This window comes from Coturnix japonica, chromosome 14 (genome assembly GCF_054131305.1).
Source record: "Coturnix japonica strain WE chromosome 14, WE-NBRP24, whole genome shotgun sequence".
NCBI lineage: Eukaryota > Metazoa > Chordata > Aves > Galliformes > Phasianidae > Coturnix > Coturnix japonica.
The window spans coordinates 10595210-10615877 of record NC_140676.1 but is presented as its reverse complement, the minus strand read 5'-3'; the positions used below and the strand labels follow the sequence as shown (position 1 = coordinate 10615877).

The 20668-nt window shown below is 37.9% G+C and overlaps 1 protein-coding gene and 1 long non-coding RNA gene across 7 annotated transcripts; one reads left to right on the top strand and one right to left on the bottom strand.

Moving 5' to 3' along the window:
* Positions 1-23: 23 nt before the first annotated feature.
* LOC107318722 (uncharacterized) lies at positions 24-2469 on the bottom strand. Its single transcript, XR_001557456.3, has 3 exons — positions 2335-2469; positions 1802-1899; positions 24-490 (listed from the first exon to the last, which is right to left on the bottom strand). It is a non-coding gene; the product is annotated as an uncharacterized LOC107318722 (long non-coding RNA).
* AP4E1 (adaptor related protein complex 4 subunit epsilon 1) lies at positions 2449-20185 on the top strand. Of its 6 annotated transcripts, none has more exons than XM_085515527.1 (22): positions 2474-2686; positions 2878-2949; positions 3478-3601; positions 4380-4668; positions 5779-5852; positions 7138-7259; positions 8097-8256; positions 8717-8883; positions 9428-9501; positions 10543-10665; positions 10755-10864; positions 11146-11285; positions 11871-11983; positions 12108-12226; positions 12653-12955; positions 13395-13509; positions 14505-14640; positions 15701-15956; positions 16331-16891; positions 17258-17442; positions 17838-17995; positions 18345-20185. In XM_085515527.1, exons 6-22 carry the CDS (start codon positions 7171-7173, stop codon positions 18503-18505), a joined length of 2970 nt encoding a protein of 989 aa, XP_085371653.1. In that variant the 5' UTR covers positions 2474-2686; positions 2878-2949; positions 3478-3601; positions 4380-4668; positions 5779-5852; positions 7138-7170; the 3' UTR covers positions 18506-20185. The 6 variants fall into 6 exon arrangements, with proteins under 6 accessions (XP_015728364.2, XP_085371653.1, XP_015728369.2 ...); XM_015872883.2 differs by having other exon boundaries at positions 2492-2686; positions 4380-4633; positions 5779-5877; XM_015872878.3 differs by lacking the exon at positions 4380-4668 and having other exon boundaries at positions 2449-2686.
* The last annotated feature ends 483 nt before the right edge of the window (positions 20186-20668 follow it).

Here is a 20668-nt window from a genome sequence, read left to right as displayed (position 1 = left end):
AAAAGCCCAAACAAAACTAGAAATCACTGCAATTCCTTTATTTTCCTGCTAGCAATCACTACGCTTAATACTCATGTCTTTCCATCTTGTTTACATTAGATACTGGCAAGATCCAATGCTCTAGGTTATGTCAGGCTTGCTTTATTAAATTGAAGATCCACAGATTCAGAGGAAAGGAAAGAACTTGCAGTAATAAGTCACGGTCCTCAACTATAGAATAGCTGCTATCTGTGAAGCTGTACCAGAGTTAGAAATTATTGGATATCATAGGTAAGAACATCTCAAGCATGGTTGTATGTAAACATAAAAAAGCCTTTTTTATGCATTGCCTGACAACTCATGGGGAAAATTATCATATTAAACTGTTTTTTTTCCTCTTCTTTGGAGCACAGAAAACAAGCAGATTTCAAAGGAAAGTGTTGTCTTCTTACTCTGCCATCTTCTGCATATATAGACACATCAGCAGAAATCCTGGAAGTGTAGAATGTAACTGAAAAATGAAAACACCATTTTACTTTAATGTGGCTTGACTTTCTACCTCAGTTTTGTATTAATTTGATAGTTCACTGCCTATCAGATGTTCTCAAGAGTCAAAAAAAAAAGACTTTCTCTTTGTTTACTCTTTCTGCCATTTATTTCTATCCCACTTCCAACATTTCCCACCATACATTGAAAAGACACATCCATAAACCTTTAGCCATTCAGAGAAATGTCACCATGCCATACCAAAGCAGTAAATGTACTTTAAATATAATGAAATCAGGATAGCCACAAATATGTGAGATCAGAAAAGGAATTCTAGTTGATAAGAATACTGCAAAAAAGTTGTTGGTTAAAAATACACCTTTTTGTGTCATGTGTACATTTGGCTTTTTGTCTATATTGATATGTCCAAATGCATCCTAATGCATGTTTTATATTATACATTTATGTTTATAATTTAAATGTATCTATTTCTATAATGTAGAAATCTTTTCCACATTATTCCCCAGTTCTACAGTGTCTGTTATTTCCCTGGAGCTAAATCACCTTCTGCTTCGCTGAGCCTCTCTAACAAGAACCAGTGCAGAACTCTGCAGCAGCTGGGAGTGACAGTGGGGTAGAGAAAGGAATTCCAAACCTGCCTTCATCGAAGCCAAGCCTAAGACTTGAGACACTAATCATTTCTGCTCCAGCCAGGCAACACAGATGGTGCATAGAGGTGTACTCAGACACATCTGAGGCAAGCACTGAGCCCATCTGCAATGCCATGCTCTATATTTGCATATCTGACTCAGTACTCCTTTGTAGTGCCTTGGTGAGCTGGCATGACATTATCACTGCTAATTACAAGAAAATGCATTCAATCGTCATAGAGAAATGACAAGTTAAAAGCGCTGTCTTTAGCTCTCGCTATATCCGTTTTTATTTGGCACCATTTACATCACGTACTGTTACACACTCCACAGTGCAGAGAAAATCCAGTGAAACGCATAAGCTCTTCTATTTTTTAGACTCTATTTTGGCTCAAGCGGAACCAACCCTTTTTCTATTCTAGATCTATGTATTCCCAGTAATGACTCATGAGCCAGAAAGAATACTACTCGATATCAGATGCCAAGGAGAGCTTACAAGAATGGCAATTAGAATGTTTTTATTGTGGTGAACGCAGTTGATACAGAGCCTTGAGAAATAGCTGAAATGCAGCTGCTCAGTGCTATTTTTACCGTTGTTTTATAACCACACTTCAAGGCTTCCCATCCAGCTGACGAAAACAGAAAGGAGATGAAAGAAGAAAAAGCAACAAACGCTGCCAATCCACCTTGCCAAGAGCGTGCCTGGATGGTAACATTTCCATCCTGCTGTGGATGTGCTTCTTCTGCTTTATCTCAGATTATGATGTTTCAAGGACTCCATTGCCTAATAGAAAATGAATAAAAAGAGCTAATGGTGATTTTTCTGCGAGGCGTTAGGAATATCTGTAACACCTAACATGTGTCTGCACTATGAATAGCCCTCCTGATTCCAACACAGCCAGCAGCAGCACCAGGAATGAACCCAATGGATGGTGGAGGGCTCGGGCTGTCCTTCTGCAGGGGGTGCTTACTGAGGCACTCGAGGCTCAGAAAAGGATCTGACATAAACGCCAAGCTACTGACATGTTGACGTTTATTTGAGCTCCATCAGCTGCACCACAGCTTTTCCTGGCTGCCTGAGCTCATGTTTTTTGTCTGCGAGGCTCACAAGCTGCTCCAGCTGTGTCTCTGAGTAAGCAATTTTTAACAGAGCTGCAAGCAGGGAACTGTTAGAATGGCATGGGATGGAAGGGGTATCCTCAGCCACCGCACTTCTTACAGGGGAAAAGCTTTACAAACCGCCAGCACAAGCCTTCCAACAAGCAGATCACAGCACGGCACACAGCCGCGATACCCCCTGCCGGACAGCGGTCGCGTAGCACTGCGGGCGCTTCGGAAGTGCGTGTGAGTTGGGCGGCGCTGCGCCCTGCGGTTCCGGCCGTGGTTTATCGGGCAGTGTTGGTGCTGCCATGAGCGACGTGGTGGAGCGCACTCTGGGCGCGTTGCCTGCTTTGCTGGGGCAGCACGAGCCGGGAGTGGGGCCGGGGGGTGCGAGCGGCCCCCATAGACTGTCGGCTTCCTCTCGGCTCGGGAGCCTCATCCGGAACATCACGGCGCTCACCTCTAAGCATGTACGGGCTGCGGGCGGTGCTCCGGGGCGGGCCGGGCCTTTAGCTCCTCCCGGGGAGTACGGGAATAATTGAGAATATTGAGTCCCACTATGTGAATACGTGTCCTCTGATTTTTATGGTTTATTTTAAATCATATCTTGTCTCAAAAAATTACACAGAATTAAGGCAAGTTTAATTATTTTTTTTTCTAGGAGGAAGAAAAATTAATCCAGCAGGAAATAACCAGTTTGAAAGCAATGGTTTCTGCCCCCACCACCTCACTTGTAAGTTCTGTCAGTGGTTGCTTTCGTTCTGCTGCTTTCCCTGCCTATAAACTCTGAGCTTCACTCTTATTGCCCAGTGGAGTGTCTGGTTTTTTACTGCATAGCTGCTCAGTCATCAACGTGAGATGCTGCCAATGTTTGCAGTGTGGTTGTACATTCAGGACACTGTGATTTTGTTCTTTTGCCTCATATATAATGATAACTTAGGACGATGTGGTGACTGGTTAAAGAATGTGTTAACAGTGAGATTGTTTAACACTTCAGGTAACTCAGTAAGTAATTCCGTGCTCAAAACTAGGTAATATCTTTGAGGGAGTTATTGGAAGAGTTCTGTTCTGCTCAGAAATCAATGTTGAGTCACAAAAACATGTTCATAATGGAAAAAAGCGAGAAATAATCTGATGTTAGGAAACTTACAGGAATGTTCGTATGTTCCTATTGCACTTTTTTTGCTTGCATTTTGTTAAAGTGGTGGAGAAAAGTATGAAGCGAGACTGAAAATCTTCAATAATTTATTTGTTCTTCTAGAGACTGATGAAAGAATGTATGGTGAGGCTCATCTATTGTGAAATGCTGGGATATGAATCTTCCTTTGGATATATACATGCAATCAAGCTTGCACAGCAAGGGAATCTTCTGGAGAAAAGAGTTGGTACGTGTACATGGCTGTAGCCTCAATATTTTCAAACAGTGTTATTGACATTTCTTAGGACTTGTAATTCATTTAGAAATACAACTTATTTAAAGTATTCTGATTTCATTGCCTTGTTTTGTAGTCTCTCCTCTTTCTGAAAATAACTACATCCCTAGTTTGTGAGTTTGGAGAGCAGGAGGCAAGAGAAATCACTTTCAGTCACCAGATCTTTCAGTGATTTCGGTGGCAGCACTAATAAGTCATTTACCACAAATGTGGTTAACAACCAGCTCCAAGCTAAATACAAGTTTCTGTCAGGATCTGCCTTTTGTTTTGTTGTTTGTTTTTTTTTTAAGAATTTTGTTACAAAATAAGAAAGAAACTGTGAGTGGAATCATTTCCACAAGCATGGTACTGCCTTCCCAGCATTTCAGTTACAGATAACTTCTTACAGTTTTTATAAGGACCTTGGGCCCTCTTTGCTAATGGCAGTAAGGTTTCTTATTGTCTGTTTTGGTGACGCTGGTATTCTTTAGTTTAGGAACAGCTGTAGGAATTGAGTCAAACTGGGAGATCCTTAGAGTGTGGGTGCACAAGTTCTTGAGGAAATCTGAAAAGATATTTCAGATTTCTTTGAGATTTCATGGGACTGATTTCCTTGCCCTGCCAGCAGCGTGGCTATAGAACTTCTTGCAGTAGATTTTGTTTGAAGTAGCAGTCAGCCTGTCTTGTCTGGAGAATTTTCTTGCAGTTGCTGATTCAACTGCCTAGTGAAGACATTTCTTCTTGTTTGCAGAGCAAATGGTTTAACTCCAAGCAATGCTATGTCTGCATACACAGAAGGAAGGCAGTGTCTTGCGGGATATACTTGTTTGATATCCTTTGTTTGAATTTCATCTGGATCATCCACTCAAGTGTTGGAGTTTCTGAGGAAATGCCTTACGAGTGATGATTTAAAGTTGCTTTTTCCCTGAGTAATGCAAACCAGTGCACAGATGCTCTGGTAGTGATTAAGAAAGTTAATCTTCAGCAAACCTGGGAGGGCAGGTGGTAAGCTGATTTGAAGAAAACTTTGTATGACCTCTGTAAGTGTCAAGAACTGGCGTGTCTTATTATTATCAGTTTGAGACCTTTCCATACCAGGAGTTCCTCTAAGTAGGTTTTGGTGAAGAAGCATTTTTTAATAAAGTTGGCTTAAAGTTCTCCAGACACAAAGTGCATTTAAACTTTGATCTGGTAATAAGATATTATTGAGAGTGTATGTGGGTTTGTTGTTCATTTTATTCTGCAGTTAAATGCGATACATAAGGTTGATCTTGTCTGTTCTTGTTACCATATACCAAAGTCTTTATCAAAGAATTGTTGTCAGCTGATCCAGTCAAGATACATTACTCCCTGTGTTAACCTGAATATGTTTCTACAGGTGTGCTAAACTGATGAAGTGTAGTTTCACAAGCAGATAGATTTGGGACTCTGATAGTCCAGATAGTGCAATTTGGCCTAAGTTACTCATTTTTATATTTAAATTCTAAATGAACCAAGCCCTTTCTGACTAAGATCCATTTCTAAGACAAATAGTAGCACTGTATTTCTGAGTAATGGCACACTCCTCAAGCCTCTGTTTTTTACCCCTTTAGTTTAACTTGAAGAGGGATTTCTTTTTCTGAAGGAAAGGTTTCTGGCATGTTTCTTATCTGGAGTTTGAAGTTTTTTTCTTTATTGTTAAGTAACAAAGGAGTTCTGGCATAGGAAAGGGAAATAATTTTATATTCAACTTGGAGTGCAGAATTATATTTGAAACCAACCTCTAATTTTTAAAGAAAGAGAAACAAATGTGAGGAAGTGCATTTGCAGCGTAGGAATGTGATCTTTGTCAGCAGACAAGACACTCACTTTCCAGGAACTGCTTTCTTACGATGTTCTTGGCTGCTCTTTAGCTCTTAACAGTGTCATATTTCTCACAGGGTGTGATTTCTTGGCTATTATTTATTGAGCTTTATTGCAACTCAAAAATGTTTGCTTGGAAATAAAGTTTTGATATTTAAAACATGAGCTACTTTACCAACATTGGCTTTTTTTTTTAAAAAAAAAAAAAAATTGTTTGAATTAACTCTTCTTGTATTACAGACAGTATTAAGTTTTCTATCTTGAAGTTACTTATTGAGAGTAGTAATGGAGGCTGCTTTTTTTTGTAGGTTACTTGGCAGTTTCTTTATTTCTCCATGAAAATCATGAACTGCTACTTCTGCTTGTGAACACAGTTGTGAAGGTACAGTGTTTTTGGAGGTTTGGAGGTAATCTAACCTTGGACCGCTTCTTCCTAATTTATGTCGTACAATATCTCAGCTGTTTACTCATAAGTTAAATCTTGCTCTCTTAAAGTTCCTGTTTCTTTGGTTAGATCAGAATTTGAAATGTGTTTTTTTTTTAATCTCAGTGCCTCTGAGCACTGAGATTTAAAATTGTAAACAGGTGATAACTCCATTAAAAAATCCATTTGTAAGATACGCTGTTTGTATATTTTCTGAACTTCAGAATGAACGATTCATACATATTTCAGTGTAAAAGTTTGCCTTTAGCCGACAGCAGGTTTCTGTTGGCTTCTTTGAGTTCTTAGAGTTCTTTTGATTGTTTTGATAGAAACTGGAATTATGCTTTGGAATGACACTGAAAATCCATCACAGAGTGATGGTTCATTGTCTTCTTTTCCAGTACCTTTCACAGTAATCAGTTCTAACTTCTTATGTAAGGATTACTTCTACATTACAGTAAGCTCCATTATAGACTGAAAATGGTGCTTGTTTTACTGTTGTGATAAAAAACTTAAGATCCTTAAAAATATAGTTTGAAACTGGTGATATAGAAGGAAGTGAGAAATGAGACTCTTCAAGTAACTAAACCAAAACGAGCACCAAAACTATGTGTTTTGGTGAGCTGGGCATATTAAATGTGTTTAATTTGTTTTGATAAAGGATTCTGATCTTATTTCATGACTCCATCCATGTTTGTATGCTGGGGGGTGTTTTTGGTGTTAAGTTACAATGAGCTGTATCTTCTGTTTTCAGTTGTACTGGGGACAGGTTGTGAATTTACATTCTCTTCTGAGGGCGTGGATAATTACAGTGTAAAATATGTAATTGCCAATATAACTGGGCTTGCTAGTATTCTCTTTTTAAATTCTTGGGGCTAGATAAAAGGCACTGGAGAGAATACTGTTGGCTTCAGTATAAAGTGTGGCTCACCCCACCGATTCAAGTGGGAGCTTGGCATAGTTTTATAATGATTAAACTGTTCCAGTAAGCAAGTATTGATTGTTGAAATCATGTACATTTAAAATATGAGGAGCTCCTTATTCCTACATGAAAGAAGGGAAGAGCTCGGTTAGCTCAGTGAGAGCTGTCACTTCTCAAACACAAGCAGACAGCAGGCTGATTACCAGCAGGTTGCTTGCTGTAGTGGGCTAGATCCATCCTGCTGGCTGAAGGTGGGTGTGTCTGTACAGAACTTAAAGGTCTACATGACAAATGATGGTCTTATTTCAATGATTTCAATAGGACTTACAGAGCACTAATCTAGTAGAGGTGAGCATGGCGTTAACCATTGTCAGCCAGATCTTTCCACGGGAGATGATTCCAGCTGTTCTTCCCTTAATTGAAGACAAGCTCCAGCATTCTAAGTACGTATTCATTTACAGAATTGCACGTGGCCTTGTAAGGTTGAATGACTTAATTTTGTTGGTGGTTTTAGTAAACTGACGTTTTTTCTCTAATTTGGCCTTTATAGTCATTACTTTCAGAAATGGTTCCTCTCCATTTTTCTTTTGTATTTTTATCTCATTTATTTGTACTCTTTGTGGACCAGTATTCATTCCTTTTATATCTGCTTTGAATAGGTCAATATAATTGTCTGCTGGACTCCTTTTAGTAAATATGTGGTTGAAAAGGTATTTGTAGAGTATATGGGGAATCAGATGGGGGGATCCTTGTAGTACTTCACTGTTGCTTCTTTTCTATGAAACTCTTTATTGAAACTTTCTGGTTAAAAGTGTATCTGAAGAGATCCAAAACCTTTATTTGTTTGGTGTATTTGTCATTCCCCACACCCAGAAGATGAAACATTATAAGTGCTGTATTAATTAGAAAGCTCTAAGAAACAGCACAGTCACTCAGTAACTCCTAGGCTTTCTCTTTGAAGCTGCACATGTGACCACCGTGTATTTGTAGTTGTGAATTTCATGGTTTATCTGGTGGCTGCTTTAGTGAATTGTCAGACATTAAACATTACTCAGTTCTTAAGTTTGCTGTGTTGTTTCTTCACTTAGATGGTATTTACAAAGTCATCCGGTCATGCAACTGTAAAACATGGATTCCCCTCTCTATCCATGTCATACTGTTCTGATGGCTGATCCTGTAATTTTACTTTACTGTAGAAATGAGAATAAGTTTTCTGTTTTTCTGAGTCAAGTTCTTGAAATACACAGCTTTGGTTTGTGAAAAATCTTGTTTTCCTTCAGGGAAATTATCCGAAGAAAAGCTGTTCAGGCTTTATATAAATTCTATCTCATTGCTCCTAACCAAGTACAGCATATTCACGACAAGTTCCGGAAAGCCTTATGTGACAGAGATGTTGGAGTCATGGCTGCTTCTTTGCATATTTATCTTGAAATGATTAAGGTAGGCAAAGGATCGTCTCTCAGAGCTACTTATGTATCTTTTGTTTTAAGCAGACAGTGTACTGTAGTTTTGTAGCAAAATATTACGCCTAATTGTTAGAAAAGTTAACGTAGTGATGATGGATGTTATGTTTGCACTTGCTCTCCATTAAGCTTGATTGACACTTCTTGCATATCCAAGTACTTCAGTACCATTGGCATCCTTAGCTGGCAACAAAGTTTGACTTCTACAGAACATTAAAGAATTCAGTGTGTTTTTTTTCCTGTTGCTTTAAAGTTATATTCGCTTTTTTTTTTTGCAAATGTCCAAGAAACTGGCATAGGGAGATGTTGTGGGAAGAGACTAGAAGTTGGGTTTAAAGAAATCAAGTGGTGGCTACTTTGACTGTATTCAAGTCTGTAGATTGTGCTTTTGAGGTGCTGTATTTAAAGTATTTCTGTTGTATTTCTTTGTTACACAGGAAAACTCATCTGGGTATAAAGACTTGACAGAGAGTTTTGTAATCATCCTGAAGCAGGTAGTTGGAGGGAAGCTCCCTATTGATTTCAATTACCACAGCGTGCCAGCGCCATGGTTACAAATTCAGCTTTTAAGAATACTGGGACTGTTAGGAAAAGATGATCCAAGGTAATCAGCTCTTTGTAATTAATATTATGGAAGTACAAAGAATACAGCTGTGATCATTATCTCATAGATAACTTGTCTGTCTTTTTTGTAAGAGGATTTTACCTGAGTTGGACCTCCTATGCATTTTTTTTAATTATTAACCAATATGCTGAGCAAATACCTTCTACATTGAAAAATTACTTTGAGAAGCTGAGAGCTTCTGAATTGGACAGGAAATTAATTATTATGGAATATGCTTGAAATATGTTTTTGCTGGAGTTTCTGTGACTGGGTTACCAAACAACGGGGTGAAAAGCCACAGGAAAGAGTACCTAGTTGTTTGGGTTTTTTTTCTCCTTCTTAGATGCTTTTATTCTCATGGTAGTTGTTTCTTCTGAAAACTGTAAACATTTAGGTGTCATTTAGAGATGGCCTATAGAACTCTTAACACATTAAATTGAATCCATAATTTCTTGTTTTATATTTTTAATTCTGGTGTGTTGGTTGCTCTGAAATTGAGACTACATGCTGTAAATAAGAACTGTAAATGCTTCTTGTTAAACAGGACAAGTGAGCTGATGTATGATGTTCTGGAGGAATCTTTAAGAAGAGCAGAGATAAATCATAATATTACCTATGGTAGGTGAGAGTCTTTATGCATGCTAAAATACGTGTGCAACACTTCTGAAAATCTAGTTGTGTTCTTAGGTGTCTGACTAGTAAATGATGATACAAGTGGTGTCTTCCTTTACAGCATATCTGGTATCCTCATGGCCTGAGAGCTGTTTCATAGTATATTAAGGACCAAAAAACCCCAAACATAACAGTCCTGTTATTTTACCTTTTAAAGTAAAGTTGCACGGATGTTGGCAAAGTACCTGTGCTAATGGAACAGAGGGAGAATTTAAACTTGTTTTAAAAATGACTTTAAAAGGGAATGTGGTCCAGACCTCCACTTCTTGTATAATGCCTACTTCTGTTTTCTAAAACATCGTGTAAGCTCTTTTTCCACAGAAAAGGGAAGTTAGAGAGCAGTACTGACTTTCAGTAATATATGAGGAAGCCTCAGCCAGATGTTCAGTTTATTCAGTTTAATTGCTTCTGTTAGACAAGAACAACAGCAACAAAAAATGGAGTCAATGTGCAACAAAACTGGTCCCCATGTAATTCTCTATTTTATCTTGTTCTCAGTTCATTCCTTTTTTTTTGTATCGAGCTACAATAAATTGTCTTACTCCAAGCTGTTCTGCACTTTTGTGGCACTATTGATCTGTACTGCGTTTTAAACCACCCAAGCCAGAATAATCATAATTTGTTCTTTCACGTTTTATGAAAATGGATGGTAACAAAAGGAATAGTTCTGCTAGGCTGTGTAATTAAAGCTGTACAGCAGCAGTAGCTGTATACTTTCAAGTTTGAGTTGAACACAATGAGAGTATCATTTGTTTGTGAAAAGGGAATCTTCTTGTATACAGAATATCTGCTTGAAAGCCAAGATACAGGTATTTAGTTCTTTAGAAGTAGATGCTTTACTAGCAAGGTGTAAGACTACTTTAAAGTATTCAGTGAGCAGTGCTCAGTCTCATAATGTTATCATACTAGCGTGTATACTTGTGTGCTTGTTTGATTTTGCATAATATAATCATTTCTTACCCACTTACTATGTTTCTTTTCTCTTAGCCATCTTGTTTGAATGTGTCCAAACAATTTATACAGTTTACCCCAAATCTGAATTACTTGAAAAGGCTGCCAAGTGCATTGGAAAATTTGTTTTGTCACCCCAGATTAATTTGAAATACTTAGGTAAGGAAACTGGATTTCATTAAAGACCTTTTAATTTTGTCATGTTAGTGTATACTCTTTTAGATAATTTCCAATTGCTTATATTCTAGGTTTAAAAGCTCTGACCTGTGTTATTCAGCAGGATCCTAATCTGGCACTTGAGCACCAGATGACAATAATTGAATGTCTGGACCATCCGGATCCCATTATTAAAAGGGAGGTCAGTGAAGTTTTAAACAATGCAAATTAAGTTACTTCTAGAGTAGGTAGTAACTTTTCTAAAATGAAGAGTGGGAAAGGTGTTTTATGTCTCAGGTACTGAGAGTGAGCAGTTATGAACAATGTTAATGTGACTCTGTAGATAAGCAGAATGCTTCAATTAAGTCTCATTAAGCAAAGACAGTTGCTCTCACTCTGGTATTGTACTGAAGTGTTTCTATTTCCCTGATTACTGTTTTGAGTCATTAGAACTGATTAAATGTATCTTCCTTTCTCTTTCAGACTTTAGAAATTCTTTATAGAATTACAAATGGACATAATGTGATTGTCATTGTTCAGAAGATGCTTGACTACTTAAAAGAAACCAAGGAAGAATATGCTATTATCACCTTAGCTGGCAAAATAGCAGAACTGGCTGAGAAATATCCTTTTGTTTTTCAGAAGCCTTTTGGAACCTTTCAAAGCATCTTCCATGATCTTTTGAAATATGAAGTGTTACAGTTGTGCTTTTCACTCTTTAAAATGCAAACAAATGAGTGCATGTATTCTTTTTTCAGTACTGTTGAAATTTTCCATTCAGTAAAGTGCATTTTGATTCCTTTGTGGAAAGGCAGAAACAAATAGTTCTTAAACTACAGAGTTAGCAAGTGCTGTTCAAATTTTAGATATAAGGAAGCAGCATTGCTTTCTCTTGAGTACTTCACACCGTTTATTATTTAGTAAAACGGCTGCAGAACTGCTGAAAAGAGCTGATCTATCATTCATTAAGTGCTACTGGATGAATAGACTCTAAAGAATATGTCAGATGGAGCTTGTGTGAGCTTCAAGTATTGTAGAGCAGGTTTCCAGATCTAAATCCTTATAAGCAGGTCTCTTTCTATTGTGTGAAGCCTCATTAAAGCATTCTTTTTCACACTGCCATTTATTCACTCGTTTACAGTTTAAGATGTGCTAATGAAAAGAAGTGAAGTTAGGCCTTAGCGCTTCATTCCTTAACATGTGGACAGGTATGCTCCTAACAATGAGTGGTTCATCCAGACCATGAATGCAGTGTTTTCAGTTGGAGGTGATGTTTTGTATCCTGATATCCCTAACAACTTTCTGAGGCTTTTGGCTGAAGGTAAATCACCATCTGATTTGGAGCATTAAACATGTTATGTAATCATTTGGCTTTCTGAAAACGTGCTTTGATAATAGCAAGTGACATTTGTGTTTCAAGCAAAGCATGCTTTTTTCCATTCCAGGATTTGATGATGGAAAAGAAGATAGACATCTGCGAACATACGCAGTGCGGTCTTATTTAGCTTTACTCGAAGATGAAAATGTGTTCTACCCACAGAAGTTCCTTCAAGTCATGAGTTGGGTAAGGTAGATGTGTGGTCAAAAGTGAATACACGGTTGTGAGTTTAGCAACATCATCAATCTGCCTGCATGCTGAGAGCTCTTCCATCTTTATCAGTTAGGTTATCAAATGCAGTTTTAACCTTGCAGGTAATAATTATCTTTTTCTCTATCTTAGTAAATAGCTTTATCCCAATCCACAAGTTCTACTTTTTTCATCCCCCTCTTCCCCACCCAATTCTTTTTCCCTATCCCATTGGGAGAATAGGGTGTGAACTAACGACTGTGTGGTGCTCAGCTGCTTTCCAGCTTAAACCACAACATTTCAACATCAGTGATTGTTTGCACAATGCATTTCATTTTGTTACTATTTGATACTACACGCTAATTTAAAAACTGAAAGCTCTGCCATGAGTGATAGTGTATTTTCTCTGTTACTTACGCTTAGGTTTTGGGGGAATATTCCAGCCTTGCTACAGATGTTGATCCAGAAATTATTTTGACAAGGTTGCACAACTTGCTGAAGAAGACTTCTGTTACCTCTGAAACTAAAGCATGGATTATGGCTGCAGTCACCAAGATAGCATCACGTGCCTCTTTTTCCAAAACAGTTGACAAGTTAATCCAGGAATTCAGTGGCTCTCTAGATACATGCATGAGACAACATATCTTTGAATTGAAGCATCTGTGTGAAGACAAAGTATCGATGAAGGGCTTGCTACCGTTTGATGCTAGTTGTAATGACATGGTGGTAAGAAAGCTTGTTCTTGAACCTTTCTGTAGTTCTGAGAAGTTAAATATTTTGCTAAAAGGTGGGAAAATAGTATTGATATGGATGGTATCCTTGAGGTTTTTTCCTTCGGTGTTTTCATATAATGGTAGAATCTATTGCTTTAGGACACATCCACTCTGCTTTTTTTTTTGTTTGTTTATGTAAGAAATCAATATTGGACGGGTTGATTTAAGTTACGTATCTCTAGCTCAAAGTTTGTTTCAGTATACTTGAAAAACAATTTCTGTATGTAAAACAATTTTAGTGGATGTGAGGAATACAGCAGTTTTACTGGTAGATATGGCATGTGAGACAAAAGATCCTAATCTTGCTGATAAGACAAAAATATTCTGATAACATCAGGCTTTTGTATAGAAAATGTATTCATCACTTTCTCCTTTTCCTTAATGCTTTGTAGGTGGATGCTTCCTTATCTTTTCTGGATGAGTTTGTGGCTGAGGGACTTGGCCGGGGTGCAGCACCATATAAGCCCCATCACCAGAGACAAGAGGAGAAGCTTTCTCAAGGGAAAGGTGACTACAGAACATCCCTTTCACAGTCCAGCATTTGCAGTGTTCTTAAAATTATACAGAGAAACCACCGTAGGCTGTTTTTTCTCTCAGTTATCACGAGTGTTGATTGGCATCTTCCACTGGTTCAAAAATAACTCTAGGAGATAAGGTGTAGGTTAGGCAGAATGTTCACGAATATTTTACTCTACAAAATTCATTAATTGGAATTTTATTTTTTAGGTAAGTAATTTTTATGTGGTGTTAATGCTTGTATCTGAGTGTTGTTTTTTCAAAGACCTTGTGTCTTTTTAAAAAGTCAAACAAATAAAAAACCAAGAAAGAACAGACATTTTATTAGCTCCTGCATCAGGAGACCTCTTTCTTCTCAGATCTCCAACACTTCTACCCTGCTTCTTGGGAAGGAGGCAGCGTAAGGCTGAGTGGAAGTGAGAGAAAGTAGCCCTGTATAGTTTCAGGGCTGCAGTGGAGGGTCTGTGCTGTATTTCTTGCCTAACCCTGACAGTTTTTGTTAAAGTACTGTTGGAAACAATTTTTAGTAGTTACTCAAACTATATTTTGTTCCAGAAAGCATAGCCGAGGTGGGTGGCCTGAATCCTGATTTGCCAGTTTTGTTGAAAATAAATTTATAGCCCAAAGTGTCAAGAATGCTTGTAAAGCAGATGGTGGTATATGGACATGTTGATGTGAACTCAGAATGTGTTATGTAGGTGCATGAGCAAACGGAAGAGCATAGATCTGATAGAATATTTTGGTCTGCAGATATTAAGAACTGGCAGATATTTTAGTGATATTTGATAGAGTTCATTTATGCTGTTTATCTCACATGTCTAAATGAAACTTAAGTGGACAAATTTGTTTTTAATGCGAATATGATCCGGAATAGGATAGCATGGGAAGTGTAGTAGTGCATTGTATTGATTTTTTTCTTTCAGAAAGAGTTCCTTCTTATCTGTTTGTGCCTTTACTATAATTCTAAAAGATTGCTTGTATTGCAGCTCTGAATTTTGAACCCTATGGATTGTCCTTTGCTTCAAGCGTGTCCTCATCTGGTATTGCTGGTAGACAGTCCCCCACTGGCTTATCATTTGGATCTGATACATCTGGTAATAGTGCTGAGATGGGGCATAAAGAGTGAGTTAATTTGTTTTTAAAATGAAATACATTTAAATTTGTGTTCTTATTGTTTTCCACTTGCTTGTGCTTCATTACATAGAGCTATAAAGAATGCAGTTAAACTTGAAAACTTCTGTCACATAAGAAGTTTAGGATGGTATCTTCTTTGAAATAACTGGAAGCGTAGAATATTGTGAGTTGGAAGGGACCCACAAAGATCGTCATGTCCTACTCATGGCTCTGTACAGGACTACCCAAAAATCAAACCAGACATCAGAGAGCTTTGTCCAAATGCTCCTTGAGCTCTGGCAGGTTTGATATCAGAACCATTTCCTTGGGTTAAACTGTTTCTCATTCTTGGTGAACAATAGATCAAAGCAGAGTTACTGTAATAAAATTGAGACAGGATTAATGGATGGAGTACTTTACTGGCTTTCAGTTTTTTTATAAACCACGTTTACTTTTTATGGAATTAAAATAACACGCCCTTTAAGGAAACCTTTTTAGATTGAAGGTTAAAATAAGCAGTGTAAGATGCTCTGTAAGTTTTAGAACACTGCAAATTTCATATCTGTATTTCCATTAAAAAAATAATAATTACATAAACAAGAACACTTCTTATACAAAATGGCAGCACTTTCTGGGTCTCTTTGATTTTTCCGCCTTAATTTACATTATTGTTGCAGAATCTGGAGTAGAGTCATTTAAAGATGAGTAGGGATTCCTGGAAAGAAAGACTCTGTTGCTTGTGTTCACTTTTAAATTGCTATTCAAATATGTTATAAATATAACCTGAAGCTCTGGATAGAGTTGGCAGACAAGGTTTCTACTGCTGGCTGCAGGAATCTATGCAGACTTTACAGTGTAGTTTGAATTTGTGTTTGCAGGGCGTTGTAAGAGGTGAATAACATTATTAACGCAGAACTTCAAGCAGATTGGAAAGCATTCACTGGTACTCCATTATTCACTGTGTAAATTAAAGTGCCAAAGTGGCAAATGGTTTTTAAAGTAGAATGCTGGCATGCTTTTATGAACATGATGTTCACATAGTTAGTCCTGCTTTTTTTCTCTCTTTTAGGACAAATACTCTGAAATTGGAAGGAGTAAGGAAGCTCTGGGGCAAAGAAGGCTATCTTCCAAAAAAAGAAAGCAAAGTAGGGAAAGAAGATGAGCCGCAGACTGTGTCTTGTAGCAGCTTATTAGCAGGACGGGTGGCTGAAACGCCTGTGTCACAATCTGATCAAGTTTCCAGCCTCTCTGAGGAAGAAAAAGAAAAGCAGCAGCTGGCATCAACATTGTTTGTTGGGCTGGGATCAAATGCTGGTGTCAGTCTGGTAAGTGGTTCTTTGACTTGCCAGTTAGAAGTTTGTATATAACCTTATTTACAATTAGAAATACTTATATGGAAATAGAGATCAAATTGATGTTTTTGGTACAGGTGACATCAAGACACTGGAAAACTATTGGAAATTACCAGTGTAATCTGATCATTTGTTAAGTATGAAACAGGTCGGATATTGATTAAACAATCTCAGGAATACATCCCGTTCAGTAGAACTTCTTTCTTTTTACCTGCTGTTTTTGTTACCAGTTTTCCCTAAGAACTGTTCTTTCACTAGTTTTGTTGTTCTTCTGTTTCGTTGTTAACATTTACACAGCTTATTGGTAGGAGCTCCTTCCATCATCAATTTTCTTTTTCGCTTTTCAGATGGGGAAAGTGGATTTGTCTACTCAGAAGTTCAAAAGAAAATCAAAGGTAGATGAAGCCCAAAGTAATGAGGAGGCACTGGATATGCAAAATAGCACTGCATCAGATTTTGGTCCCTTACTTGATACTGTATCTATTACCAAGGAAGACTGTGATGGAGATAAACGCACAGTGTTAAGGAAACCTTCCCTTTGTTCTTCAGATACTGTGGAAGAAACACTTCAGTCTGTAAAAAAGCCTGGGCTGGATGACAAGCTTTCAGATAGCAGACTGTCTCCACTGTCTTTGTTTGCTGATAGTAATATTGAAATTCTTCAGCCTTCTCCAAGTTCTCAGTGTGAAAATGCCAGTAAAACAGTGCTGCTCCCTTCCTTAGCAGAAGAACTGGAAGAATTACCTCACTCTGAAGTAACAGAACTTTGTCAGAGTGACACCTTAGCTCTGTATTTATGTAAGGTGTGGAAAGATGACTCTTTGCTACTAGTTGTGTTTGTTTCAAATAAAAACACTTCTGCACTTAATGCTGTGAATGTAGTGTTTGAAAAAGAAGAACATTTTAAGGTAAGAAGCTTTCCATTATATTTCGTATTTACTTGGAAGTTCTCGTTTCATTTGCATTTGTGTGTCATATTTAGTTCAATATAGCAGGCATGCCTTTTTCTCTGATCATTTCCTTCATGCCTGTGATATGACTGTTAGGCTTCTCCTAAAAGGTGATGACAGAAATCCCTGTACTAAACTCATAATGTATTTAAATGCTACATCTCATTTTTCCTATTCATCTTGATTTGATTTCCCGCTGCTTTCCTCTCTAAGGAAATATGCGTGAATTTTCAGTTCTGAATTCACTGTCTTCCTTTAGATTGAAAGTGACTGCAAGTCTGATCAGTGATACTCAGATGCTGTTTCTTTTAAAAAATGATGCAGATTTTGGAGAGCCCTGCCTGCCAGTTTTCTGTGATTGAAGCTCAGAGCGTGGGGTGCTGTCAGAAGTGCGTGTGGATGGACAAAATCTGCACACAGGGAGCTATTTCTGGCTTTGTTAATTATCAATCAGAAATGGAAACTCACCTTGAATTTTCAATACCTTTATCACTGTTGGATTTTATCAGGTAAATAAAACTGCAGTTTTAAAGGTGTGTATACTCAAATGAGCACTGGACAATGCAGGATTGTATGAGTGTGGATTATGAAAACACAAGGCTTCATCTTTGGAATTACTTTTAATAACTGTAGTTTAACTTCATGCTTAAAGAAACAACAACAACAAAATGAGGGAGATCTTTTATCTACATAGAATAATCTGTTTTTTAATTTAGAAACCCAAAACAAGACACAGAAACTTCTTAATGATATGTTGGGAAGAGGAGGGCTTTACTTAAACTGCTCTGCACTTGTTTGTTGCTTGCTCTATTCAATTAGTTTTGAATATGGAATGTTGTTTTAGGAGACTAAATTTATTCAGAACAGTGTATCTTATCTTATTGTGATCTGTGGTGAACTGTAGGCCAATGGAAATGACTACAGAAGACTTTGGGAAGCTGTGGTTGTCCCTTTCCAATGATGTGAAACAGAATATTAAAATGCCATCTTCTCAAGATTCCTTCTCAGCAGCTCTCAGTGTACTGCACCAAAAGCTGAAGCTTCACATCGTTGATATTATAGGTGAGTGAAGGTTTGCTGTGAGGCTGTTTACGAACCTATATGTTCTAGAAAAATAAGTACGTGGAAACAGGTAACTTACAGTTCAAAACTAAACATTTGGAAGTGTGGTAAACACATGGACGCATATGAGGATTTTATTGGCCTTATTCAGCTCTCTGCTAAGGTTGCTGTGAAGGTGTAAGTGTAAAACAGTACATTTTACTGGGGAGTGAACTTGTAATTATATTGAAGAGATCTGGAAAGGATGTGAATGTTTGAGGAAAAAAAATCAGAGGTTTGTGAACGATTCTATATCTGTATCTAATTGTTACTTCTTTTTTTTTTCCCCTGTGGCTTCTGTTATTTTAAGGTAATGAGGGAATACTGGCATGCCAGCTGCTTCCATCCGTGCCATGTCTGCTGCACTGTCGTACTCACTCAGGGATGCTGGCTTTGTGGTTCAGATCACCTTGTTCTGCTCTTCCAGATGGTTTGCTCTATCAGTGTCAAAAGGTGATGGAAGAATCCTGATAACAATAGTACCTGCCTTAATATATTTGGGGTGAGAAAAGAAAGCGAAGGATTTACAGAGTCACACTGATAATTACCAAAGTGAATTTAAGGTATGCTTCCCAGAAGTGTTCGTGGCTTTCTTCCAACTGGCACTTGTCTTGGACTTGGAAGGATGATGACCTAAAATATGCCTGCAAAAATGTGCTCAGGACTGTACAGTGACTACCAAATAATCCATTAAAGTACCGTTCTCTGTTTAAGTGAATGTATATTTATTTTGTTGTAAGTGACTGAAAGTATTTATTTTCATTATGCAGCTTTTGTAGGTATCAACAGTCATTCTTTGTAGCGATTATCTAAAGATGACTTTAAAGCCAACAGATCTGTTTTATGCACTCAGACTTGAATGTTTACTGGGGGTTCATCTGATTCTTTTGAGAATTTTTCTAACATTGTTTTTTAAACACTGCTGGTGGCAACAAGCCCCACGCTGGTGGTTGTACAGAGTAACCTATGTAGCAACAAGAGCATGTTTTTAATGAGCACCTGCCATGATCTTGACTTACCACTGGTGTGTAAGTGGTGACATCTGATTAGGACTTTGGTAGGTGACAGGCATGTGGAATTGTGTGAAAGCACTTCATGGGATGGGATCTAAGACACTTCAGGTTGCTTCCTGTCGGCAGTTCTCTGTTCATGTTTCAGTCCTGTTCCCTTTCCTTAGGGGTCAGCAGCACTCCCAGTGTCTGGACCATCTCCACGATCACATTTCATGTGGACCTCGTGAGATCATGGAGGTATCTTTCAGACACCTGTGTATTTAATCTGGCTAGATTCTCTGTCCAAGAAAATTAATGTGAGGAAAACTTCATCTACACTGTAATTATGAATAGCTTGAGTATGACAGATGTGGCTGTACTGTATGTGCATGACCAGGAGCTGCAGTAAGGCACGTGAGGTCTGAGTTGGTCCATGTGGTTTTATTGAAGAACGTGAAAATTGTCCAGATGATTCAGATGTAATGTAAATGGTGTCTATGGAAGGATTCTGTCCTTCATGAATGTTAGTATGGAATTGAGAATTAACAAGCAAGTTTTAACTTCTAGTTTTATTGATTCTTACCCAATAAGCACTGGTTGTAAAGGAAAATAAAGCACTCTTTGCTGTGGTTTGGCAAATGTTTGTGAGACCACCATATCAATGTTAATGTGCTGATAGTTCCTTTTTTTCTTTAAGTCACGCTGCTTGTATCATCACAAGCAAAGCTCCTTTCCTTTCATATTGCTGTTTCAGTACCTTGTTGAGGAATCTGAAGTGCACTGAACCTGTAAATATATTTAATGTTCTGCATACTTTAATGTTTCCTGGTAACTTCAAGAAAGTTTCTGTAGATGAAAGTGGATCAATAGTGGGATAATATCCAGCAAATGATTTTTCTTCTGGTAAATCTGACTTCTGTTATACAGTTGGACTTTTGTAATCATGTGAAATGCGATGGAATATGTTTCTGGCCTATGCATTCAAACTGTTTCAGCATTTCAGTTGTTTGGCCTAGTATTTAAAAAGAGAAAAAACAATGCCTTCTATAACTCATGTAAATGCTTTCTGACCTTTTCCACTGTATGATAATGTATGGTGAGCTACAAATATGCGGTTCTAAGAGAATTATGCTTATATCACATAAAAGGTTTTGCAGAATTTGTACCCTTAGTCTTTATTTCTAGACTGCCAAGCTTATAACTTTCTTAATCTCTCACAGCCTTTACGTTTCTTGTAGTTTAATTAAAAAGCAATCAGTTTGTTTGGTGCCTCGCAAACAGCACCAGAATGCAGCAATGTGGAGCCTTGTTCATAGTTTAAGTGGTATTTTCTGGCCCTTCCCTTCACCCCCACTGCATCGCTTGGCAAAGTGGGGGTGCAGTCCACTTCTGGCCTAGAATTATTAATGACTGTAGATGAGGAAAATGCAGGCATTTTTTTACTTAGGGGAATGTGTGTGGCTTGGTTTCCTTTCTTTGTGACTTAGTGGGTCTGGAATGGCTAATGTGATTTCTGGGAAAGCGAAAGGTGTGTAGAAGTAGGCTGGAAGGAACTGAGCGTGTGATGTAATTAGCATGAAGGGTTTTACTTTCAAGGGATGACTGGTGGCTGCTCAGAGTGTATTGACTTTCTGAACAGGTG